At 46.1% G+C, this 26532-nt stretch overlaps 1 protein-coding gene across 1 annotated transcript in view; it reads left to right on the top strand.

Moving 5' to 3' along the window:
* Positions 1-7183: 7183 nt before the first annotated feature.
* The window catches only part of PREX1 (phosphatidylinositol-3,4,5-trisphosphate-dependent Rac exchange factor 1), a 202993-nt gene continuing 183644 nt past the window's right edge, over positions 7184-26532 (top strand). Inside the window, exons 1-4 of the mRNA XM_015410907.1 lie at positions 7184-7249; positions 7806-7913; positions 12944-13066; positions 24124-24228. Coding sequence (XP_015266393.1) covers positions 7184-7249; positions 7806-7913; positions 12944-13066; positions 24124-24228 — 402 coding nt within the window. The remainder of the gene's footprint in view (positions 7250-7805; positions 7914-12943; positions 13067-24123; positions 24229-26532) is intronic.

The following is a 26532-nucleotide window of genomic DNA, read 5'->3' as shown; positions in this document are numbered from 1 at the left end:
TAATCTTTAACAGGTGTGTGGTGGGGACTGCTTTACATGATAAATATGAAAAAAATCCAACATTGGAGAAAAGCATTATGTGAATACTAAGCACTTTATTAATTAATTTGCTTAGTTACTGTGATTATACCCCCCACCCCCAGATATTCATATCCCATCTTGAGACCCAGGTAGTCACAGTCTGCATAATTTGGCAGACTTTTAGGACAAGTCATAACACATAAATAAATCTTGCGTCAATTGATCAGTCATTCACAGCGTTGTTTGTGGTGATGTTATATAATTTGAAGACACATCTGCTGTAGATTGGAAGGTTGTTTGTGTTCTCATTTGCGTTTCTCAGTGGCTCAGTTTTGAGATAACGGGAAACTGTGGCATCCACTTTGATCTTGCCTCCCATCCAGTGACCACAGTTCCTAGAAGCTGGATGGGACCACTATATTATCTGTTGAGGTGCATTGTTGTTTTAGTGTGTTGGTGATTTTATTGATTTTAATGGATTGTTATATTTTAATTGTAAATCTGGATTAATTGCAGACCTGTATGTTGGTAACCCACCCTGAGCCTACAACAGGGGGGGGGGATATAAGTCTAACAAAACAAACAAACTAACAAACTGTAGGTTAGTTTGCGAAACCAGTATTCAGCTCACTCAGTTCAGGGGTAGCTTCAATAAACATGGTTTACGTTAACTTCTCCAGCCCTATATAGATAGAGAGCCAGCGTGATGTAGTGAATAAGAGTGGCAGACTTTAATCTGGAGAGCTGGGTTTGATCCCCCACTCTTCCACATGAAGCCACCTGTGTGACCATGTGCCAGTTACAGTTCTCTCAGAACTCAGCCCCACCTACCTCACAAGGTGCCTGTTGTGGGGAGAGGAAGGGAAGGCGATTGTAAGCTGCTTTGAGACTCCTTAAGGTAGAGAAAAGTGGTGTATAAAAACCTGTTCCTCAGATGACCTGACCTTGTGTTGACTCACTGTGTGGGGTGGGAAAGCAGGCACAAGCGCACACTGTCCCTGTCTTCTGCCTCTGTGTGATTGCTGAGTTATCCATATGGTATGAATGTGCGGAAGAAGTACCTTTATGCGTGCCCCCTTGCAGTCCTGTAAGCAGCATTGCTGGTAAGACGGAGAATTGGGCATGTTGGGCAAATGACTCAGCAATGGCGTGGAGGAGGAGGGGTAGGGACAGCGCTCTTGTATCCACCCCCCCCCCCATGTGATGAGTCAATGCATGGAAGGGTCATCTTTGCAGGGCATCTCTGTAATCTGGGACAGCCGTGCCAGAGAACAAACTAGGATTAAGCCAGGATGGCTGCATCCAAACATCATTTGAAACACTACTTTAAAAATCTGTGCTTAAGAAATCTTTAATTGTGTTTGTCTGTGTCCGTTATAAAGATTATATCTCCGCTACCTGGTATTACCTTTTATGACACACATGGCCTGGCCCAACAAGGTCTCATTTATGTCAGATCCAGCCCCCATAACAAATGAGTTCGACACCCTTGCCTTAAGGTAACTGCTTAGTAAACGAGCGTGAGACGCCAGCTGACCATAGTAAGTGGAGTGGCCTTCATTCATAAACAGGAACCAAAGTGAGCTGAATCAAGCTGTGGTGCCATGGGGTATCTGAGCCAGACCAGTGAGAGAAGATTTCCACTTTCCTTTTCTTTGAAAGGCCTCAACTGAAGATTTACAGAAGCATCATTTGTGGGCATCAGTGTTCCCTCTAAGCTGAGTTAGTGTGAGCTAGCTCACAGTTTTTTAGCCTCCAGCTCATGCATTTTTGTCTTCGCTCAGGAAGGATGGCTCCAGAGCAAGCTAATTTATGCAGTAGCCAAATCGCTGGCTCACAGCTTTAATGCCAGTAGCTCACAAAGTAGAATTTTTGCTCACAAGACTCCACAGCTTAGAGGGAATATTGGTGGGCATTGCTGCATTTTTCACTCTGGATTTTAATGCAGTTCTGCATCGATTTCTGTAATGCTTTTCTTTTACATTTTACTGTTTCACATTTGGTTTCATATGGCCTTGTCCCCCCCCCCCCCCCAAAAAGCTTATCTCTGCTGCAGTGCTTGTTTCCTCTGCTGCTAGTACTTCCATCCCTCCTCCCCCCCTTGTGGAATGGGCTGCCTGAGGAGGTCAGGAGGGTTCCCACATGATTGTCTTCCCAGAAACCATGTAAAACAGAATGGTCCAGGAGGGCATTTCTATAAAGGTAATAATAGCGCTGATTAGGTTTGCCAGCTTCCAGGTGGGGCCTGGAGATCTCCCAGAATTACAAATGATCTATCAGTTCCCCTGGAGAGAATGCTGGGACCCCTCCCCATACTTGCCCACCCCGGGATCCACTCCAAAATCCCCAGGAATTTTCCAACCTAGAGCTGGCATCCCTAGGTAAACAATGGAATGGTTCTGGAAGGTGCTTTAAAAAAACAAAAACAAAACAAAGGATGAGACTCCCCCCTAGACCACAGCCTGCGATATCCATTATCTGTTTGCGCTTTGTATTGTGTCTTCTGCTTATTATGTAATAACGTTTTCTGCACTGTTACCATGTCTGATACGTTTCACTTTGTTTTGAATTTCTGCAATCCTAGTTTGAATCCGGTGTTTCATAGACATCACACTCTATCGATTGTATTGATTTACACTGTGTAATTCGTGTGGACGCTCAGTGGAAGTACAATAAATCAGTAAAGTGAATAAAACGTTGATCTTGTGCCCAGAGCAGAGGAAGTGAGTGCCACAGTGAAGGGAAGCCTCTGCAGCGGCTAGAGACGGGCAGGAAGGGAATGATGGCATAGAACCCAAGCCTTTGTCTTTAGGGAACAGCTTTTTGGTGAGTTTCCCCCACCCTCAAGATAGTCTCCCTGCCTTCTGCCGTGCCTCCACCAAAGAGGACAACTGGCCCACCAGCCTCCAGATTGTTAATGGGAGGGGGTTCAGGCACCTGGGTCCTCTTCCTTCCCCAGAATAGCTCTTCCCTCTCTCCCCCCCCTCCACCCTGCCACTCCCCCCTGCTGCCTGTCTCCCTGGCCTGCTTCTCCCCCTTTTGTTCAGTGCTGCCTCTCAGCCTCTCCCATTCTGGCCTTCCCCAAGTCTGAGCTCCACCCTGCCTTCTGACCACTTCCCTCCCTGCTGCTGCCTGGCTCTCTGCTCTGTTCTCAGCTGTGTTAGAGGGATCAATCAATCAATTTATTACAGCAGTCAGCGACCAGCAGTACAGTTTGATTAAGAAATGCAAAAGCCAGCGACCAGCAATACAGTTGGGTTGAATTTTTTTTAAAAAAGAGGGATCCACCTGTGTTAGAAGGATCTACCTGGGTCCTAGGCACCTCCCTAGCTAGTTTGGTGTAGTGGGAGAACTGGGTTTGATTCCCCACTCCTCCACATGTGGCTGCTGGTGTGACCTTGGGCAAGCCATAGTTCTGTCAGAGCTGTCCTTGAAAGGTTACTTCTCTCAGAGCTCTCTCAGCCCTGCCTACCTCACAGGGTGTCTGTTGTAGGAAGGGGTTTGTAAGTTGCCCTGAGACTCCAAGTGAAGTAAATCCACTCTCTTCTTCTTCTTCTTTTCCTGGCTTTCCTTGCATGGGTGAGTCTGGGCCCCACCTGTTCTTAGCCCAGGGCAGGGTCCAGTTGGGAGTAGGCATTGGCTCCTGAAATTTAAAAACAAAAACAAAAAAAAAACAGCTAAGAGTTTAATTTTCTTCTTTGAATTTCACTGATGAGCAGAATAATTAATTCCCATTTATCATTACGTTTATAGAGGGTACAGCTTTGGCCTGATTGTATCTTGGCCATTAACAATCAAGTGCTATTTATTTATTTATTTGATTTATACCCCGCCCTCCCCGCCAAAGCGGGCTCAAGGCGGTTGACGAGCCCATTGGTAACCTAAAAACATTAAAACAATAAAAACAGTTAATATCATAAAAACACATTCTGAAGGTGCTACATATATGCAATGGCAAAGATTGTTCTATTTGGGCGCAATAAAATCTGCAATAGTTGTGTGGCTGATGTCTGGCTCCTAGGCGCATCGTTCCTCAGTACGGGCACGGATATTAGAGCAGGCAGCCGAGCTGGATTATAGGGCCTAGCTAACCCGGTTGATGTTAGCAGTTTAATATGCTATGCAAGTTACTCTTTGTTCAGATAAAAGAAAAAGGATCCACAGGCCAACTAAGGCACTTCTGCTTTTTCTAGGCTTGTCTGAGACATTTAAAGATTGCATAAATAGCTACGATATGTTTTCTTTCCTCTCCACGTGTGTCGTTCGGCACTCCTTTTGGACCATTAATAAGTAGCTAGAGTAGCCCATGGATTCAGAAACAGACCAGGCTTATTTTGGGTACAGTTGTGCTTCCCTTGCAATCACTACTTCACATGAACAAGGAAGAAGGTTACATCTGTGGAGTCATATGTGTACTTTCTATGAGGAAGAACTATTGATTGGCTTTGCTATGGAATTAATCACTCACAATGGCCATTTATATGATTTTTCAGGCGAGAACTAACATGCATCTTCTTTATGGAAGGTGTCATGACTGAGTGGGTAGAGTACATGTTTAGGGAAGGGGTCATTGCTCAGTGGGTAGAGCATGCATTTTGTGTCTCTGGTTCCATCCCTGGCATTTCCAGTTCAAGAATCCCAGGGATCAGGCCAAGGATCTTTGGGAAAGACCCTTCTCTGTCTGAGAACTGTAGTCAGTCAGAGCAGTAGGCAGGACTGAGCTAGATGGACTAACTCAGTATAAGAAAGCAATTTCATGTGGTCATATGAGACAAAGAATTCAAATGCAGCAGCTGTAGCTCTGCTGGTGATGGAGCAGAGATGATGATTTAGGCATACAGACCAGAGGGGCAGGCAACCATCTCCCAAGTTATTATTTGCAAGCATGGATTGGTTAGTCTCATGCTGTTCTGTGTTTCTGGGTTACAAAGGATTGTCCTGTTGGTATTTCAGTGGGAGCCTCCTGTTCCAGCCCTGACCTGGATTGCCCAGGGTAGACAAGGTCAGATTTTGGAAGCTGAGCAGAGTCAGTCCTGATTAGTACTTGGAAGGGCAACCACCAAAGAAGTCCAGGGGTGTTCTGCAGAGGCAGGCAATGGCAAACCACCTCTGTTCCTCTCTTGCCTCGGAAATTCTGTGGAGTCATCATAAGTTGGCTGTGACTTGATGGCGCTTTCCACCACTGCTCTTCTAATCCCAGTCTGAGTTTTGTAGTTCCCAGTTGATTGCTCTGTGGCATACCTTTTCAGCCCATGATCTTCAGGTTCTCTGGTATTAAAGTCAGCGAGAGCTCTATGCTTGGAGCTCCCAAGTTTTTTTTCCTTTGCAAATAGCATCTGTTGGGATTGGACCTGCATTGCAGGTTGCGGGGAGGACTTTAACTTTGCCATCTGTACCGTCTGTATCGTTCAGTCTTGTGGAATTGTTGTTTGCCCCACGGAGGCAGAGTTGCAGGAAACATGTGGGAAATAGCAGTTCCATAGAAATGCTAGATGTCAGTGTGGAGCAGGATCTGGAGGCCCAGGTTCGGATACCCACTCTGTCAGGGAAACTTGCTTGGGCCAGTCTCCAGGTGGTGGCTGGAGATCTCCCGCTATTACAGCTGATCTCCCGGTGACAGAGATCAGTTTACCTGGAGAAAATGGTTGCTTTGGAAGGTGGACTCTATGGCATTATGCCACATTGAAGCCTCTCCCCTCCCCAAAACCCACTCTCCTTAGGCTCCGCCCCCAAATCTCCCGGTATTTCCTTACCCAGAGCTGGCAACCCTACTTGGGCCAGTCACTCTCAGTTTAACCTACCTCACAGGGCCCTCAGTGGGGAGAAACGTGGGGTCTATATAAACAACGCGACACTGGGGGGAGGTGGAATCTCTCCTCCTGCTGCACCTGATCTGGAGTCTCATACAGCTGCTCTTTAGGAAGGAAATTGCTCAGCTTCCCTATGCCCTATGCTTTGAGCATGTGAGGTACAGCCAATACTCAGAGAAGGGCCTGTCTCCACAAGCAGCCGCCAAGAAAGGGGTTTGAAGCATCCCAGCTGTCCCTCTGTACCAAAAGTATCAGCACCCGAAATATTAGTAGTGAGGAAGACAAAAGAAATCTTTGCATTCTCACAAGACCTCCAAGGGCTGGGCCAGCTTTTGGTGCGACAGTTAAATATGGAAAAATCATGAATGGTGACAGTCAGAAAAACCTGCCTTTCCTTCCGCGCCTTCTTCTCTTCATTCCTGGAACACTTTAATTAGTCCCAGGGGATTGTCTCCTGGATGGGTTTGTCTGATTGAGTCTCACCTGCAATCTCTTGTCTTCCTTCCCCACAGAGAGGGGAGGGCAGTTCTCCTCCCTCTATATTTTAACCCCACAGCAGCCAAACGCTGTTGAAGGTTTACAGGACATTACTGTGCTCTGTGAATTTCACTGCTCAGTACATCCAGTTCCCATTGCTTTTAGCTATTCTTTTTTCCTTTCTTTACTTTTGCCAGTCTTAAAAATGAAGGGAGCCCTTGGCGAAACCTATATGCTTGTGAGTCTCTGGGTAACTTCTGTCAGAAACAGAAGGTGGAACTAGCAGTGCCACCCTAAGCAGAGTTACACCTTTCTAAGTACATTGAAGTCAGTGAGTTTACAATGGGGATAAGTCTATGATGGCTCTGCAGATAATCCTTGTGTTGCTCCACCAAGTGGGTTCTGGGTTGGGAAATCCCTGGAGATTTGGGGGTGGAGCTTGAGGAGGGTGGGAAAGTGGATGGACCTCAGTGGGGTATAATACCATAGAGTCCATCTTCCAAAGCAGCCATTTTCTCCAAGGGAACTGATCTACATAGTCTGAAGATCAGTTGTAATTCCAGGATATCACCAGGCCCTAGGGTTGCCAGGCCCTACATTGGGCGTGTGTGTGTGAGAGAGACGCTCTGGTTTTTGGGGCAAAATTCAATGGTTTATAGGTGATTTTACCATAGAGTTTTGCTCAGAAGAGTTTTGCTCAGAAACTAGAGTGTCGCTGTGTGTCGTTGACAACATGGTGATGTCACTTCCGGGTGACATTATCACACCTTTTGGGCCAGTAGGGAATTCCACATGCCACCCAGCTGGCCAGTGGCAGGGAAGCGCCCCCCAAAACCCTACCGGGCCCCACTTGGATGTTGGCAAACCTGTCACCAATGCAGTATCTTACGGGCAATGTGTTGATGACCATTACCAAACTGAGTGAGCAATACTACAGCCAGGTGACTTCTTATGGGCCGCCATTTCCAATTTCCATCATGGAAGCTCTGCTCAGGAACAACTGCAGGAAACTGAGATTATGTTCATACCCTGGTTCTAAACCTCAGCACGCCTTGGGTTGCAGAGGAAACCCCCCCCCCAATCATTGCAGGGCCTATCCACCCTGTTCTTTGACACTGATACCTTCCCTTTGATGAGATCCAGGCTTCTTGTCTTCCTGCCTAATCATGTCAAAACAGCCACATATTGGGAGGAAAGAGGGGAGGTCTCAGAGGGACTAAACAAACCTTCCTTTGAGGTGCTGATGGTACCCTATATGGAAGTAAAACAAGTGCCAGGAATGCTTCAACAAGGAAGGATGCTTGTTGTTGCCTGGTAGAACCCAAACAACTTTAAAGACACGCCGCTCACTCGTTTAAGATGCTGGGTGTCCCAGTAATGAAGCACTGCCTGTTTTGATACTTTTAAGTGTGTGAAGTGATCTGCCCTTTGCTCCAGATTTGCATCTGGGTGGCTGAATGCTAATGAAAGCTCTGGAGAATAGTGAAATTAAAGCAGTTTAGCAATAATCCCCCCCCTTGTTTCCTCCTACAGGCGTTTCTGCACAGAATCAGGCAGAATGCTGTGGACAAAGCTGAAAAATACATTACAGAGGAAAATGTCAAGGTATGTATTTTAGAGTACTTTTTGTTTTGCTTTTCTGCAGAGTCTTGGAATAACAGTGACACAGGCTCTTTCACTAGACACCAAGTGCTGACAAGGCAGGTTTGTGTTTATTTGAACAGTGGACTGTTATGTAGCGACAAAGTAAGCAGTTGGTTGCATCATTTCTAATGCACAGAGATTCTGCATTGTTTCCTGGCATGGAGATGCCACAATGGGAGAAGCTTACCTCTTCATTGAAGGCTGTTATGCTGCAGCTAAAGCCACAGTTCCTCTTCCATTAAAAAAAAAAGTTTCAGGGCCCAGCTTCAACCTCTGGTCTTTTGTGCCTTTTTGTCTTGGACCACTGGAAGGCAAGTTGAGTGCATCTTGGGATGCCAGGTTGCAACATGGAGGTTCTTTCTTCCATTGCAGTCTGCTGTTGAGTTGTAAGATGAAGCTTCTCTGTGCCTCCTGCAGCCCATTTTGCCAGTAGCTGTGCCATACAGCCTTCTCCCTTCTCTGAGACATACCTGGGGTCTCTGACACTTTAGGGAGTGAGCGGAAAACAGGTGGGAGCAGTGGCAGCCTCATCAGCGCGCACAGTTCTCAGAGGGGATATCAAGGATGTGATTTGTGACCCTAGATCCTGATATCCATGTTGCCCCTGGATCTTCCAGTTACTTTATTCAGCATTGTTTTTGTGACCCTCTCTAGGTCATAGGTTTGCCAGTAGGTTTTTTTTCCTGGCAGGGGTCATGTGCTGGTAACAGCTGCGGGACAAGCCGAGTGAAGTGTTTTCCCAAACCTGCAGATGCAGCAACTAGAAAGATGCTGATAAGCATTATTCCTCTTGTTTTTCTGTTAATTTATCACCTCCCAAGCTGCTAAATATAAATGTCCCACAGTGAAGTACCATGTCCACAATTCATTTGCTTTCCATAGATGATTTGCAGTGCAACCCTTAGAACAGCGGCACCCTGCTAAGTCCACTGAAGTCAACAGAGTGAGAATGGTATAACTGTGTTTAGGATTGAACTGCATTCTTTGGGCCCGGTGACTCTGCTCTAAATCCACTGATTTTAGGAGACGGTGGGCTCTTCCATGTTCTGATTGTCATCACTTGTGTGTTCCTGTTGCTTCAGGGTTCTCTCCCCCCCCCCCAATGTGTTTTGCTTTCTCTAGTAGTCCCAGAGGGAGCAAAACACATGTGGAAAAGCGGGGGATGGGGGACCAAAGCAATTGGTACAAGCATGTGACAAAAATGAAAACGGGAAGAGCCCTTAGACTAGAGTAACTGCACAGTACTGCATTGTCAAGCATTTGTATCTGAACTGCCTTTGCGTATCTCTGTAGTTGTGCCTTGATTTTTTTTGTGTGTGTGTGGTTATTCTTTTACTGGAATGTACCGGGAAAGGAAAGACCACATTTTCATGAGTTTGTTGAAGAGGGATTCTGGCCTCCTGCTGCTCATTTGCCCAATTTAAAGTCGTTTTGGAGCTCACTATGCTGACTCCAGGAAATGTATTATTACTCAGACTAAGCCTCTGCACACTTACCTGGCAGTAAACCGTACTGAACTCAGTAGAAAATGGTTAAATACTGTGAAGACTGCAACAGAATTCCCTGCTGCTTATTTGCCTTGCATCTGAGAACCCTCCACGTATTCCTGTTTCCTGCTTATTCCTCCTCATGCTTGATTAATGCTTTGAGTGCAGATACCTACCTATAATTTCTTGATATAATCTAATTTTGATACCGGTGCTCATAATAAGCATTGGCAAAGCATCTTTTCTTTTGCCTGACAGACGCCGTCTGTTCTTTTTTTGCTGACTACTTACTACGAGACTTATTTCCTCTTCTCTGCGCCTCCTCCCACTTGCCTAGCTGAGGAGGGAGGGGAGTAAGTTTGTTCTGCAGATCTTATGAGTGGCATCGATCAAGCTGATAGTGTTTAATTGATTGGTTGATTACTATGCCACCATTCTTCAAAAGTGTATTCATGGTGGTTTTTAAAGAGGTTTTAAAAAGTTTTATAAAATGCAGGCGAGAGTAGATTTAAAAGGGTACCCAGAAACAAGAAAAAGCCATTCAACTTCAGAGCAGCTAAACTATCCAGATAAAACAAAGCCATTCCCCAGCAATTATAAGGTAACCAGAGATACAGTACAACAGGACACAGTACAGTCAGAGACACAGTACAACAGGACCATGTTTGCTGGTGCTGAAAAGAAAGTAAAGAAAGTGTCAAGCAGGCCTCCTGAGAGAGAGAGAGTTCCCCCACAGAGAAAATTTGGTGTAGTGTTTAAGAGTGGCGGACTCTAATCTGGGAGAACCGGGTATGATTCCCCCCTCTTTCACATGCAGCTGCTGGGTGACCTTGGGTCAGTCACAGTTCTCTCAGAGCTGTTCTTTCAAGAGCAATTCTCTCAGAGCTCTCTCAGCCCCACCTACCTCACTGGGTGTTTGTTGTGGGGGGAGGAAGGGAAGGAGATTGTAAGCTGCTCTGAGACTCTGGGCGAAGGGCAGGGTATAAATCCAACTCTCCTCCTCCTCCTTCTTCTCCTCCTCTCTGGTAGTCACCCAGAGAAGAATCTCAGATGATGATCTCAGCTGCTGGGTAAAGAGAAAGTTGTCCTTCAGTTCAGTGGTGAGTCGGTCAGATGGTGCAGGAATCTTTAATGCACCCCCCCCAACCCAAGACCTCAAACTGACTCCACTGACCCTGTCCTTTGAAATGGACAACTCCAACTAGGTATCTCAGTCTTCCGCTTTAGATGATCACAGTCTGAAAATGACACTAAGACTTTGTCTAAATCTTTGCAGTCTTCTGCGTGTCTTCTGATAGGAATCTATTAAATCAGGCCTCATTTAAATTAGACTGTGGTTAAAACCACACTGGCAAATTGCAAGGCCCTCTGGAGCTTTGACAGCTGGCTGGACTGAGGAGTGTCTTCTGCAGGAAGCAAGCAGGTGATGACAGATGGAAGACCATGCCTGCCAAGCAGATAATTAAAGCCAATCAAAACCCATTAACATCGCTGGCCTCTGCTCTGCCGCCCACTGCATGCTGACAGGGGGGATTGTGGACATAACAGGCAGATCAGGCGATCAAAGCATGTGGAATGCAACCCTTTGGGGCAGGTCCTGGCATGGAACCAGGGTTTGGCATGGCTGGGTACCTGCTCATGGCCAACTGAAGGTGCCCAACTGATCGCCAGTTTCCCAAGGGGAGAAATGCCCGAGGCCAGTGTGAGCGCAGGAGAATTGTATCATGCTGCATTTTTCATTCCCAGTCAGCCCTGATGTCCCACAGCAGCGACTCTTAGCAAGAGTTGCCACTGTCATTGCCACTATGGTAGAGAAGCTGGCTGCAAACAGAGCCATGATTGAGAGGAATGTAGCCATGTTTTGGGGGAAAGGGAGCTGTGATGGTGGGGGGGGGGGTCATGGAAGTCCTCTCCCGGGGACCCCTGCAGTCAGCTCAGGCTCCTTTTTGATAAACCAAATATGAGAACTTCTTAAGTCTTTCTGCATCATTTCCCCCCCCCCCCCCCCCCCCTCCAAGGAAAATAATTCCATGAGCGTCCTGGGCAACTTCTTCCACTGCCTCAGTATTAAACCTAGGAAACAATTCCCTGATATCCAGCTTAAACTTTCATTGCTGTAGCCTGAATCCTTTTTTGTTGGCATGTGGTCTCCTCAGTACGCCTGCCACGTAGTGTGGGCTTGGCTTCCAGACAGAATGTTGCCTCCGTGCCATACCCCCATCGTAGTTTGCCTGAGGTATGTCTGTGGGTTTCCTGGTTCTGCTGCTTTCGTTATTATAATGGTGGTCATCCATTTTACTATTAGATACAACGGGAGACTCAGCACCCACAGTGGTTGTGGGCAGATAAACAATGTGGAAATCCCACCCTACTCCTCTAGGATTCTGTAAGCCCTCTGGGGCTGGAGGAGGTGAATTTCTCCCCTCTCCCACTTTTTGCCTTTTAAGAGAGCTGTTCTTAGCAGTCCTTCTGTTGCCTTTTCTGTTTTCATCCAGCTTTTTCTTTTAAAGTTTTCTTTCCTTTTGGTTGATTTTCAAAGTCTGTCCATGAAGTAGGTAGAGGCATCTATTTTGTCTGTGGATAGGGTTGCCTGGAGTTCTCCCAGAGTTACAGCTGATCTGTTGACTATAGAGATTAGTTCCCCTGGAGACAACGGCAGCTTCAGAGGGCAGACTCTATGGCAGACCATAGAGCCAGTTTGGTGTAGTGGTTAAGTGTGTGAACTCTAATCTGGGAGAACCGGGTTTGATTCCCCACTCCTCCACTTACAGCTGCTGGATGACTTTGGGCAAGCCGTAGCTCTGTCAGAGCTGTTCTCTCAAGGACAGTTCTGGAAAGAGCTCTCTCAGCCCCACCTACCTCATAGGGTGTTTGTTGTTGTGAGGGGAACAGAAAGGAGTTTGTAAAATGCTCTGAGCCTTTGATTGAAGGGCGGGGTATAAATCCAATCTCCTCCTCCTCCTAGCTGAAACCCTTCTCCGAATTCCTCCCACCTACAAACACTACAAACAGTCCATTGGTCCAAATCCCTAAGATTTTCCTAGGCCCTAAGAATTTCCTAGTCATTTTATATATGAAGAAGAAGAAGAAGAAGAGATTGGATTTATACCCCGCCCTTCACTTGGAGTCTCAGAGCGGCTTACAAACTCCCTTCTCTTCCTCCCCCCACAACAAACACCCTGTGAGGTGGGTGGGGCTGAGAGAACTCTGACACAAACTGCTCTTTCAGGAACAGCTGTGCCAGAGCTTGTGACTGACCCAAAGTCACATCAGCAGGTGCAAGTGGAGGAGTGGGGAATCAATCCCGGTTCTCCCAGATTAGAGACCGCACACTTAACCACTACACCAAACTGGCTCTCTTTACTATTAGACTACATGATGAAAAGAAAAGTTACAAAGTAAATGATGATTTTAGATAGTGTGTGTAAACAGCTAGGAAGTGTAATTGAAGGCCCTGCTCAGCTTATGCTAGCAGTTATTACTGGAGATTTCTTTGTGTCACAGATTTTATTTTCCAACATCGAAGACATACTGGATGTTCACAAGGAGTTCCTGACTGCCTTGGAATTTTGTTTAGATCCGGAACCTCAATCTCAGCATGAACTAGGAGATGTTTTCTTAAAATTTGTAAGTATGATAAATTAAAATCTTGTTTAAAAATGCATCTGTATGATGTCCTCTGAGGCTTTGTGGCTAGACCTTAAAGATGTATACTTTGTACACAAATAAATGGGAAACATTATTATTTTGTGAAACACTGTAAACCGTTTCAAGCATGTTTGAGCCAGAAAATATCTTAGCTTCCCCTTTTCTCCTTGAGAAACAATTCACTCTCTTTCTTCTCTTCAATTTTTATTTATTTAATGTAAAAGTTTCAAAGGGGATACCCAAATTTAGAAGCAGTGAGGAAGAAACTAAGTACAGAATAAGTTGAAGAACTTAAAAAAAAATCACAATATTTTCACCTGCCTTCCTTCCACCAGACTTCATGCAATGACAAGTGTGGGGCAAAGTTTGAGTATATTTCCTCCCTCATGTCCTCCTTTCCCTCACTGTGAGTATATTGAATGTCCATTGGTCCATCTAGCTTAGTATTGTCTCATCTGACTGGCAACAGCTCTCCAGGGCCTGAGACTGAGAAAGAGCATGGCATTTTAAAATTGCCCCCTGGGGTGCCATAATATTTAGTTGTGTCCTCAGTGAGAAAAATGAACAGTAGGCAAAATAAGTAAATAAATAAATAGGATTGAGATTACAGGCAACAAATCCTTGGTTTTGACCCAAGGTCATCCTATTAAGGGTATCAGGTTCACAAAATACGAAATCCCTATGTGGGAGGCACTTCCAGGTACTGTACATGTAAATTGCCATGCTACACATGTGTAAATTTCTGCATGCACAACCAGTGTACAGCAGCTGTCCAGCTGTGGCCAGTCATTTACACATTAATAGGGATTGAGAATAAAACGGCCAGTATTGTAATGCCCCTGTATAGATCTATGGTGCGACCTCATTTGGAATACCGTGTACAGTTCTGGTCACCGTATCTCAAAAAGGACATTGCAGAGCTGGAAAAAGTACAGAGGAGGGCAATCAAGATGAGGAGGGGGTTGGAGCACCTTCCCCTATGAGGGAAGGCTGAAGAGTCTGGGACTTTTCTGTTTAGAAAAGAGACGACGAAGGGGGGACAGGATAGAGGTTTATAAAATTATGCATGGGGTGCAGATAGTTGTCAAAGCAAACTTTTTGTCCCTCTCCCAAAATACTAGAACTCAAGGCATCCAATGAAACTGATGGGCAGTAGGCTCTGGAGGGACAAAAGGAAATACTACTTGACATAGAAAGTGATTAAAATGTGGCATTCACTGCCAGAAGATGTAATGATGGCCACAGGAATAAACAGCTTTAAAAAGGGATTAGATAGATTCATGGAAGATAAGTCTTTCAATGGCTCCTAGCCATGGTGACTGAGGGGAATTTCCACATTCAGAGACACTAATCCTCTGAATCCCAGAGGCAGGAGGCAACCCCAGGGGAAGGCCTTGGCCTCTATGCCCTTGTGGTTGGCCCTCCAGAGGAACTGGTTGGGCACTGTGTGAGACAGGATGTTGGACTAGATGGACCACTGGTCTGATCCAGCAGGTATCTTCTTGTGTTCTTATGTTCATTCACACGTGATCTTCTGCTCACGTGACACACAACAAGTGTCCTTGTGGAAATGGAATAATGTGTGAAGTGGTCCTTAGTTGCAGAGAAGCCTATGGAGGGAATTTGCTTCATAAAAAGATGCTGTTTTTAGATAGATGCCGCTAAAGACCACAAGGCGCTTGGTAAATGCAGGTTCAACTTTCCAGGGCTGACATCTGTAATTATGTAACTAATAATTTCCTCATACAGCAAAGAAGCCTCAGTGTCACCCAGAGAGGAAATTAAACACTTCAGGCACGGGGTAATTTAAAAGCATCACTTTCCTACTTGTGGATCTTGTGCGTGAAGGGCAGCTGGGAAGGACTTGATGAAAGCCCTCTGGCGCGTGTATAATTATTGAATATATTGAGTGGAGTTTTGCCAGGAGATGTCATGATCTAAATATAACCTCTAAAAGGTTGCCAAAGTCACAGAGCTGAAGGTGCAACTGACACATGACATTGGGTCCTGTGTATGCTGTTTGGTCCTATGTATGCTGTTCTTATCTGAAGAGGGGGGCTGTGGTGCCGACAGCTACTGTATGCAAAGAGCTGGTTTGACATAGTGAGAGACTTAGGGCTGGTGTCAGGTATTCTGGGCTGCATATGGGAATTAGACTCTAGTTTCTTCTGTGTTTATGACTCAGTTCATGTGTCACGTATTTCTTCCACGGGTGTGATGTGCTCATGTGAAAAACAGAAATGTTAGTTATGGGCCGTGGCTCAGTGGTAGAGCATCTGCTTGGTAAGCGGAAGGTCCCAGGTTCAATCCTTGGCATCCCCAGGCGAAAGACCCAGGTAGTAGGTGATGTGAAACACCTCTGTCTGAGACCCTGGAGAGCTGCTGCCAGGAGGAGGAGATTAGATTTATACCCCGCCCTTCACTACCTGAAGGAATCTCAGAGTGGTTTACAATCCCTTTCCCTTCCCCTCCTCACAACAGACACCCTGTGAGGTAGATGGGGCTGAGAGAGCTTTTTTGAGAACTGCTCATGAGAGAACAGCTCTGAAAGAACTTGTAACTAACCCAAGGTCATCCAGCAGCTGCAAGTGGAGGAGTGGGGAATCAAACCCGGTTCTTCCAGATCAGATTCCGCACTCCTAACCACTACACCAAACTGGCTCTGAGTAGGCAATACTGACTTTGACGGACCAGGCGTCTGATAAGGCAGCTTCATGCATTCGTTATGTTAAGTATCCAGTGTGTGTGTGTGTGTGTGTGTGTGTGTGTGTGTGTGTGTGTGTGAAGCAAAAACAAAACAGGCAGCAGCCGTGCTTATACCCAGTTACTGAACTGACTCAAGTTCAGGAAAGGAAAAAAAAATGATTTACCATCAGACTTCGATCTTCTGGTGTTTTGTTTATTTGAAATGTCTAGCTGTTGCACTTACCACAAAATTGCTTGAGGTGGCCTTTCGTCATTTGAATTGCACACCCTGTAAAATGTCACTCATAAAACATGAAAACAATATAAAACAGCAAGTAAAGGGAATGAAATCCAACTGGAGAGACAGTAACGTTAGCGTGGATAAAATATGGGGGCAGATATGGGAGAAAACAAACAATGCACAAGTGATTTCAGTCAAAATATGTCAGATCCTTAGAGCCCTCTTTAGTCACAGAAGGGAATAAGGGTCTGTAACACTGGGCCTTGTGACTGGCAGGCAGTATGAAGACTGTGGACCGGCCAGAACAAGCTTTTAGTAAAGGCCTAATACAGTAATTCCCAACACGGTGCCCGTGGGTATCATGGTCATGTTGATTTGTTTCTTGGTGCCTGTGTGTATTTTCCACAAAGCGCGTCTTCCTCCAAGCTAAGAACCAATCCTGTTTTTTTCCTCCGTTTCACTGGAGTAGGGGGTGTTTCTGTCTGCAGGGAAAACTCGTTGGAAACAGCTGCCTTTGTCATAGGTGGATACTTGGCTTGGAACCTCCTAACAGTTTGCGAAGTTTCCCACTGTTTTGTGATTGCACTGAGGCTGCAGATCAGGCATTTTGTGTTTGCTCTGGGGGGCTGTAGCACCTGCTGTGTTGTGGCACCTGCTACCTGTCCTAAAAATTTCAAAAGTGCCCACAGGTTCCTTAAAGTTGGGAACCCATAATAGTTTTGGGTACAAATGACCTCAGCAGGGTATAATGCCACAAAGTGCACCCTCCAAAGCAACTGTTTTCTCCAGCGCAATTGATCTCTGTAGTCTGGAGATTTGTTGTAATTCCAGGAGATCTCCAGGCCCCACCTGTAGATTGGCAGCCTTAAGGATGAATGATGTACTGGAATTCCTTAATGCAGCCCATGATACACCTGACTGGTGTAGAGGAATCCCAGAAGCCATGCCATTGCTCAGGAAACAGGTCCCGTTATTTACCTCCGACTATTTAAGGGCAGGTCAGAGTGGTGGGAGACAATATTAACTGCGCTTTCCTGCAGTTGCTAGGTGGATGCCTGCTCCTGGTTCTAACAGCTGATTGAGAAAATATATGTCTATGAAAATAAGATTATATAGAAAGAATTACTGTGTGCATATAAGTGCGTGCATATGAATGGCGTATGCCTCATTCAGGAAAAAAAACCCCTGGGCCCTAGGTATCAGAAGTTTGGCAAATAGTCATCTAGCCATCTAGCTTAGTGGTCTTCAACCCATTAGTAGGCCATGAGCCCTGATACAGCTGCTGTTTTTATTTATTTATTTATTTATTTCACATTACTTGAAACAGATGAAGCTGCCTTATACTGAATCAGAATCAAGTAACAACCACAGATGTGTAACAAACAACGCTACAGAAATATATATGATTGTAGTATTAATAAAGAACAAAACAGTAAAGTCCATACATGTGAGTAATTCCAATAAGTATAAATTAAACAGGCTTCAGATAACTTATAACAACTGGCATATGAAGAATTCAAGGAATATAAGTTTAGCAGAGAAGTCTTCAATTGCATGTAGCATATAAACGAAGAATCCAGATATTATAAACTCCATTTTGTTGAACTTCCTCAGTAATGACTAATATGAATCATACGCAAAATTAATTGCATCAACTTCTGAAGTTATCTGTAAAGGATAGTGTCTCCAAAAGGTCCTTATATCAATGGGCAAACAGTCCTATTTTTTAAAAAAGGAGCTTCCATGGGTTTTTAGTCTGCTGGTTCTAGGCAGTATTTACTACTCAGACTGGCAGTGGCTTTCTAGCATCTCAGACAGAGGTCTTTAACATCCCCTGTTGCCTGGTCCTTTTAACTGGAAATGCTGGGGATTGAACCTGGGACCTTCTGTATGCCAAGCAGATGATCTGCTACTGAGCCACAGCCCCTCCCATAAATATTTATTTAATTATTTTTGCTGCCTTTGAGAAGGCCTGCACATTTATGGAGAGCAAAGGCACCTCCATCCTGCCTTTCTTTGTAATAGGAGGATGGGGAGGCCTCTAATTGGTGGAGACAGTTCTCCTGCGGCTTTGACCATTGACTTATTCTTCACTTCCTGGTGGTTGGCTTGTGTTTCCTGTTCTTGGCTCTCTTGATGTGCTTTCCATGGTCCTGAGCCCAGCAGGAACTCATTAGCATAATAGGCCACACCCAACAGTAAAACTCATTAGCATATTAGGCCACACCCCAGGGCTTTTTTTGTAGCAGGGACTCCTTTGCATGTTAGGCCACACACCCCTAATGTAGCCAATCCTAATGAGTTCCTGCTGTTGGGTGTGGCCTATTATACTAATGAGTTCCTGCTGGGCGTGGCCAACTCAGGAGCCAGCCGGAACTCCGTTACTGTGCATTCCTTCCCAATAATAGCCCTGGTCCTGACATAATGGAGGTCATAACTCTGTCCGCCCCACTTCCTACATATAACTCTCATATCATGTGATTTTGTGTCATGTGATTGCAGCTCAGTGAGTCCCATGCTCAGTTTGTTGTGGATCTGAAAAGGCTAAAGTTTACTGATCTGGCCAATTCCTGACTGGTATCTGTTCTGAAATCTGGCTCTTCAGGGATCTCAGACATCACATTCTGTGACTATCTCCCCCCCGCGACTACAAGGGCTGCAGAGTGATATGGGGAGAGAGCAGATTTTAACTGTTTCTCTCCATTCTTTTTCGTACTGAAAATTGCAACCACAGATATGATTTTTTGACGTGATCTGGGGACAACTTGCAGACACTTGTTTCTTTCCCTCCCCCAAGCACACTAAAAAAAAAAAGCTTAGGAAGTTATCGTGTAGCAGGTAGCACCTGCCTAACAAATAACTATATTAATGGTTATTAACAAATATTTGACACTTTGTTTTGATCAAAACAGTAAACCCAATAATAGCTGCTGGTTCTCTCAGTGCAAGGAGACACTCAAGTTTGCTTGACAATAGCTCAGCAATGAGCAAAACTGCTGGCAGGCACTAGTTAATAAGGCGTTTAATGTTATTATTTAGCGTGACTCCAGCCTTTGTTTCTGGCACTGGTACAAGGGTCGGATCTTAGGTCCTTTATGTTCTTTATTTTAAATCTGCAGTCTCCATATGTATGTTAAGTGTCGTCAAGTCGCTTGCAACTTATGGTGGCCGTATGAATTAAGGACCTCCAAAACATCATATTGTCGACAGTCTTGCTCAGGTCTTGCAGACTCCAGGGCTGCGGCTTCCTTGACTGAGTCCACTCATCCCGTATTGGCTCTTCTATTTCCCTGATGCCTTCGACTTTTCCTAGCATTATTGTCTTTTCCAGCGACTCTTGTCTTCTCACAATGTGACCAAAGTACGATAGCCTCAAGTTTAGTCATTTTAGCTTAGTCTCCATATATGCGAAGCCAAATACTCCTCCCTCCTCTGTGGCCCTTCTGCTTTCTTCCCTCTCTGTGTCGCGTGTTCTTTTTTATTTAAACAAAAAACAAAACAAAACCTCAACTGTCCCAACACTGCCAGTTCCCTCTTTTCTGTTGCGTCACACAGGCAGTCCGTTTCCTGCATTTGGGGGCCAGGAACTTCTGCCTTTATATTATTCCCAAGCTTTGACTCAGAAATGCCTGAGACTGAAGCATCTGTAGCTCCAGATGTGTAGCGTCAAGAGGACAAAGCCTACGAGCCAGCTGCTGTTCAGCTCTTTTCCTTCATCTTTTTGTGGCTCCTGCTTTATTGGCTGCTGTCGCTGTGTTTGGATGCAAAGATGAATTAAAAAATGGCAAAGCAACCGTCTCAGTAGATTAATAAACCAGGTCTTGAGAGAGGAGGAAGAGCCATTATAGTTCAATGAAAACTTCAGAAGGGGGAGAACTTTGATGGAGACAGATATGGGAGGTGATCTCTTATGCCTCCATATAGGTCTCTTGCTGGCCATTGCTGGAAACAGACTGATGGACTACATGGACTTTGCTGAAATAACATGACAGCCAAACCAGAGTTTAGATATCTATACCTAGCAGTTCAAAAGCAAGAAATTGCAAGTAGATAAATAGGTACCACTTCGGTGGGAAGGTAACAACCAGAGGTCATTTCGGGGGGGGGGATCGCAGTTCCCCGGGTGAGGTACGGGGGGCGGGGCACATGACGAAGCCCCGCCCCCTGCTTCCGGCCGCCCCGCTTCCGGCCCTCATTCAGCCAGGAGGAGGCAGGAGAAGAGGGAGGGTAAGTTGCTTCCTCCCTGCTTCTCCCCACCCCTGCCTGCCTGGGGCCAGGGAGGGCCTTCGCGGGGCTTCCTTGCACTCCCGCCGACCTTGCAGGTCCACCTCCGGGCCCCTCATGGGGCTCAGCAGTGGAGCTGCAAGGCCGGCGGCGGCGGCCGGGACCGTTGGGGGCGGGGTGTGTGGCCTTATGACACACTTCTGGTGATGTCAGGGGGTGTGGCCTTATGACACACTTCCGGTGATGTCAGGGGGTGTGGCATATGCTAATGAGTTATGCTAATGAGTTCCCCTAGCTCTTTTTCTACAAAACGACCCCTGGTAACAACGTTCCATGCGCCTCGGCATCTAGTCATGCCGGCCACATGATCATGGAACTGTCTTTGGACAGCGCTGGTTCTTCGGCTTGGAAATGGAGATGAGCACTGCATCCCTAGAGTCGGATTCGACTGGCTTTCGAGCAAGGGAAACCTTTACCTTTACCTCAACTGTGTAGGTTGGATCCAACCTGGTTTTCTTCTCAGGAAAAAAGGGAAGTTAGGGTCTGCTTTAATCACCCAAAAGGCTATGCTGAGGATCATGGGACCTGCACGGACAACATTCATTCAGGACCGAGCCGTGGTGAGAATGGGAACTGGGAGAGACTGAGGAAACAAGTTGGCTGGATGTATCTGTTCGCCAACCAAAGTCCAGGTGCTGGAGCCCAGGAAAGGGTACAGTGAGAGAAGGTACTGCTGTTAGACAAGAGCAAATGGCCGGACTCCTTTTGCGTTTGATTCATATTGGTCGCCAGTTGCAGAGACTGGTTTTGCGCACCCTTTCTCTGTGTCTGAAGAAGCCTCACACTCTAACCTTAGAGTCCTTCCCATGATCACACCTGAAGCTTCCTTCACCTGAAATCAGACCATTGGTCTAAGAAGCTCAGGATTGTCTACTGTGACTGGCAACAGCTCTCTAGGGTCTCCAGTGCAGGTTTTTCATATCACTTACTACCCGATTCTTTAACTATAGATGCTGGGGATTGAATCTGGGACCTTCTGGGTGCAAAGGAGATGCCTTTCCATTGAGGTATAACCCACTGACCCATTGCAGAAAAATCTGGCTTTTTTTTCCCGGTTTATAATCACAAGTATACCATTTGAGTATTGATCACATATTGAATTATATGATCAGTGGGGGCTAGTGAAGTTTTGTGGTTCAGGCCATTAAAGGAGCCTTGGATTTGAGTCCATGGCTTCCTGTTCCATCCAACAATAAGAATGAGTTACGCTGTCTTTCTTTCAGTCATTTACGGGAAAGAAATCAGAATGAAGCACTGGAGTCAATAATTCTCATTTCCCACGTTAGACTGAATGGCTTGTATTCAGTGGCTGCGTGGAGTGGAGCTTCCCCACATTCCCCTTGCCACTTAAACCCCCCTCACTGTTTTGTTCCTGGCTTTCAGTGGACCCTCAAGAACATCATCGGGTCACATGAACACGTGAAGCTGCCTTATACTGAATCAGACCCTTGTTCCTTTGGAAGTCAGCATTGTCTACTCAGACTGGCAGTGGCTCTCCAGGGTCTCAGATGGAGGTCTTTCACATCACCTACTATCTGCCACTTTTAACTGGAGTTGCTGGGGATTGAACCTGGGACTTTCTGCATACCAAGTTGATGCTATGTCACTGAGCCACGGCCCCTTCCCAATCACCCGTCTCTATTGTGGGCTGCAGAAAAAGAAATCGGGCAGCTCAGAAGCAGAAGCCCATCTGTTTCAGTCTCACTCATGAGGAAACACCCCCACCCCATCAAAGGATGATGATGAAGAAGAAGAGTTGGTTTTATACTCTGCCCCTCACTACCTGAAAGAGTCTCAAAGCAGCTTACAATCACCTTCCTTTCCTCTCCCCACAACAGACACCCTGTGAGGTAGGTAGGGCTGAGAGAATTCTGAGAGAACTGTGACTGACCCAAGGTCACCCAGCTGGCCTCACGTGGAGGAGGGGGGGGGAATCAAACCTGGTTCTCCAGAGTAGAGTCTGCTGCTCTTAACCAGTACACCAAGCTGGATCTGCAGTGGGAGGGAGAAATCCATGGCAATTCCTTCCCCAAACAGAAGTGCTTTCTCTAGCAAAGCAGGAACAGTTTTCTCCCATAGACTGAAGACTTAGTGAACGCAAGTTACTGAATCCAACTTCGTGGAAGGGAATTATTGGATTCAACCTTAGTATTAACTTTTGGCTTTATACTAAATGGTACTTAATTACAAACTTGAACAGTACTCTATGAAGAACATGGTTATCAGCCACTAAGATGCCAGGTGACTAGGAGCTAAACAAACCTTTAATACCAGGGAATATCTCTTCGTTTTCCTGCTTATACCATGCCAGAATATTCCCAGCAGGCTTGCTAGATATCCAGCCGATCTCTTGTCACCCATGAAAGGTTTTATTAATCCTTGTCTGATTGATTCAGGCATGGAAGTGGTTTTACTGCTTCTTTAGAAAACATTTCATGCTGTTCTACGGATGACTTGATGTGGGCGTGGGGGGCTTAGCATGTCTGATCTTTATGCAACAGGAGAGATTTCTTCCATCCGTCTTAACTGTGATATAGAAAATATAGTTATATCTTCTGGCACGTTATAATATTTGCAAGGAGGGAGAATTAATTTCAGTGAAAAGGCTGGAGTGTTTGTGTCAAAAAAGGAGGGTATGTGTGTGTGAGAGACAGAGGAAGAGAGAATGAATGAATGAATGAATCAGTGTGTTGGTTGTTTTTGAAAATATTTATCACAGCAACACTCTAGTATTTGGGCAAAAACTCTGTGGTAAAAATGGCTTCTACCATAGAATTTTTGCCAATATACCAGAGCATCGCCGCAATGTGATGATGTCACTTCCAGTACATGTCGGAAGTGACATTGCCGTGTCCCCAGCAACAGCTGCCCAGGCCTTCCTCCCTGCCAGTAAGTTCCCCCACTGGCCTGCTGATCTGCGGGGGGCTGGCCTGCAGGGGCCTAGCAACCTTATTTGTATAACTTTTTCCTGTTTAACCAGAGCACCTGTTAGGCATCTGGGGCTGGTGCCCCTCAATTTTATTTATTTATGTATTTGTTTAGAATATTTTTATGATGCCTTTGCAGAGTCCTGCTCAAGGTGGCTTACAATTAAAAACCACAGTATTAAAACACAGGCCATTAGAACACAGGACATTAAAACTTGCATTTGACTTGAAAGCCTGAAGTGCAACATTGATTGCAGAGTACATTCTCCTTAATAGTACTTTTTTAGGGAGTTCTGAAAAGAACAACAATGGTTTGCTACCAGCATAGGCCAGAGGGTAGATAGAAGAGAACCCAAGGGTATTTCGCTACTCCTCCCATACACCTTTTCCCTTTGTTTTAAAAGAAAACTGCAAGTGCTTCTTACCAAAGCATATTTTCTCTTAAGTGGAAATCATCCACATGGTGTTGTGAAGCTCCAACAGTTTCTATAGACTGCCAGTCACAAGAGATTCAGTAATGTCCATCTCTGGTGAAACAAAATACTTGCTTACTGTAGAATGAACTGGAAATCCGATATAATAGCTCAACAATCACTTTAAGCTACTTGAAGGTCGATATAACTTGATTCAGACTTACTTTGCCTGAAAGACGTGGGAGTTTGGAAGGCAGTTTGGGAGCCTCCCTGAAATATGATGTAAACTTTAATAATCAGCAGAAGACAGACTCTCCAGTGACGGTACTCTAGTACAAGGATCTCCCATAATACCCCAGCGTACGCAGTCCATATTCCTTTGTCAAGTGATTTCAATTCGTATTTATCTGAAGGCGAAAAGATACACAAATTGGAGGAATGTCTTGCATTAACATAGATATTTTCTGTTCTTGCCTCTCATTGCAGAAAGACAAGTTCTGTGTTTATGAGGAATATTGCAGCAACCACGAGAAAGCACTCAGGCTCCTCATGGAACTGAACAAGATCCCGCCTGTCAGAGCATTCCTCTTGGTAAGCAGCGGTGTCCCCAAAGAATCTGTGGGCCAAATTAACATGTGATGTCCGGTGGATATAGTCCCTGATGGTTGCCCCCAGCCCTTTGCCACAGAGGCTGCAATCTGTATCAAGGCCAGATTACATAGAGCAGAGCATTTTAGCTTTTCCAACCCAATAACTTTTCCACTAAAAATCATCCACATCTCCACGCTGTATGGGAGAATAGAACTCAGCTGTCCTCGGGAAGGAATTTTGTGATGCAAATGCATTGGTTCCTGGGCTTCTTTGATGTTTCCTCTTCTCTCCATTTCCTGTACAGGTGCCTTCCCTTTCTACCTCCATTTCAGTGTTTTTCTTAAAACAAAACAAAACAAAACCTCACTTCCCATTTCTTTGCAGTAGACTACCACAATGTGTATCTGCTTCTGGTCTCTAATGTGTAAACACTGTGTGAGAGACCACAGATTATGGGAAGAAATGTTCCTGGGAGTAAACTGTGGTGACATTACTTCCAGATTACTCAAATGTCTAGACTCTTAGCATGTCTAGTGAAAGACTGCAGACTGCTTTCCTGTTGCTGTGCCACAGAGGTGGGCACCTTATATCTCAAGCCCAGCACTGCTGAGCAAATGTCACTGGAGAATTCCCTTGTCTTGGGCCAGGATCCCTCCCCCATACTCACCGGTACCTTGGTGGAAGACCAGCCTGCTCACACCACTCCCCTAGTCTTGCAGGACACCAGCACTTTCTAGGCCCAAGGCCAAACTGAGATGAGTGAGGCACTAGCCAGGCAGACCATGGAGACAGAGCTGAACCACTGCAAGCAATGCCTGTCGCCATGGAGGAAGCATGGAGAGTGGGTTCTATAGCCTCTCAGGCTTGCATTGGCCAGACAACTGGCCTGTTGGCACAATGGGGGGAGGGAAGGGCCAGTAGCCACCCTGCCATAGGGCCAGTCTCACCCCTTTTGTGCTCCTGGCAAGGCCCCATCTCCTCTCACGGTATGCTGGGAAATTCCTGGGCCTTCTTTTAAAAGGCGGGCTGGAGGTAAGCCAGGGAGGAAGGGCCAGAATCCTCTTGAGTGATAAAGGCAGAGGATTGAGGCAGGAGAGAGAAGACTTTGGTTGAGGTTAAACCCCTGCCCTGTCCAACTAAGGCCACTAAAAAGGCCTGCAAAGAAAGGGCGCTGGAAGGTACATTGGCCTGGGAGCAGGGTTGCTCTCACCTGCCACCACTCCGCTGGGTGATGGAAGGAATTCCCTGTGAGAAATGCAGGGAAACGTGATTGGCATCCCTGTTGTGATCACAGTGCTTCCATCATGACTGGGAAGTGATGTCATCATGCTGATGTGGCTAAAGGGGTCAGGTTGGATTACCTCCTCCCGGAAAGGAACATGGATGATCCCCTCCCTGGAAAGGAACATGGATAACCCCCTCCCTGGAAAGGGTTAAGCCAGTGGCCAGGGTGTGGCCAGAGGGTCATCACGTGGGTTGCAGCTGGTAAGGGAGCGGTGGCGCAGGCAGTTAATAAGCCAGTGGCCAGGGTGTGGCCAGAGGGTCATCACATGGGTTGCAGCTGGTGGTGCAGCCTTAACTGGAGAAAGTATCCCTTTGGGCTGGAGAGGACACTGAGGTCGAAGGAGGGTCAGAGCCCTTCCCACCTAATCCGCCACAGCTTTTAGGCCGAAACCCGAGGGCAATCATGGAGAGGAGCTGGGAGAACTGGGAATAAGTGGTCTCAAGAGTGCGCAGTAGGGAAGGAACCAGGTGGCCAGAGCTTGTCTGCAAAAGACAGCTGCACAGGTGTTCTAATAAAGAGGCTGTGAATTGTACTTACCTGGTTTGCTCCTTATTACCAGAGACATGAATGGGTGACTCCTGCCCAGCTGTCCATGCAACCCCACCCTTCCTCCTCCCTGGGCAGGGCCCAAGAAGGACGAAGAGACCAAAGCTGGGTTGCGCTCTAGTATTAGCCCAAAACTCAGAGATTAAACCATACACACATATATGAACACACCTGAAGCTTCCTTATATAGAATCAGACCTTGGATCCATAAAGGTCAGTATTGTCTACTCAGGCTGGCAGCAGCTGTCCGGGGTCTCAGGCAGAGGTCCTTAATGTCACCTACTGCCTGGTCCCTTTACCTGGAAATACCAGGGATTGTACCTGGGACGTTCTCTATGCCAAGCAAGTGCTTTACCATATCGTTTGGGGTGACTACTAGTGTCTCCACTATGAAGTAGTGGTGGCGGCTACAAGCATGGACGGCTTCAAAAGGGAATTAGATAAGCATATGGAGCAGAGGTCCATCAGTGGCT

Source organism: Gekko japonicus, unplaced genomic scaffold (genome assembly GCF_001447785.1).
Source record: "Gekko japonicus isolate JY-2015 unplaced genomic scaffold, Gekko_japonicus_V1.1 scaffold125, whole genome shotgun sequence".
Taxonomy (NCBI): Eukaryota; Metazoa; Chordata; class Lepidosauria; order Squamata; family Gekkonidae; genus Gekko; species Gekko japonicus.
Note: the sequence above shows the minus strand (reverse complement) of the source record. Positions and strands in the feature narration are given on the sequence as shown.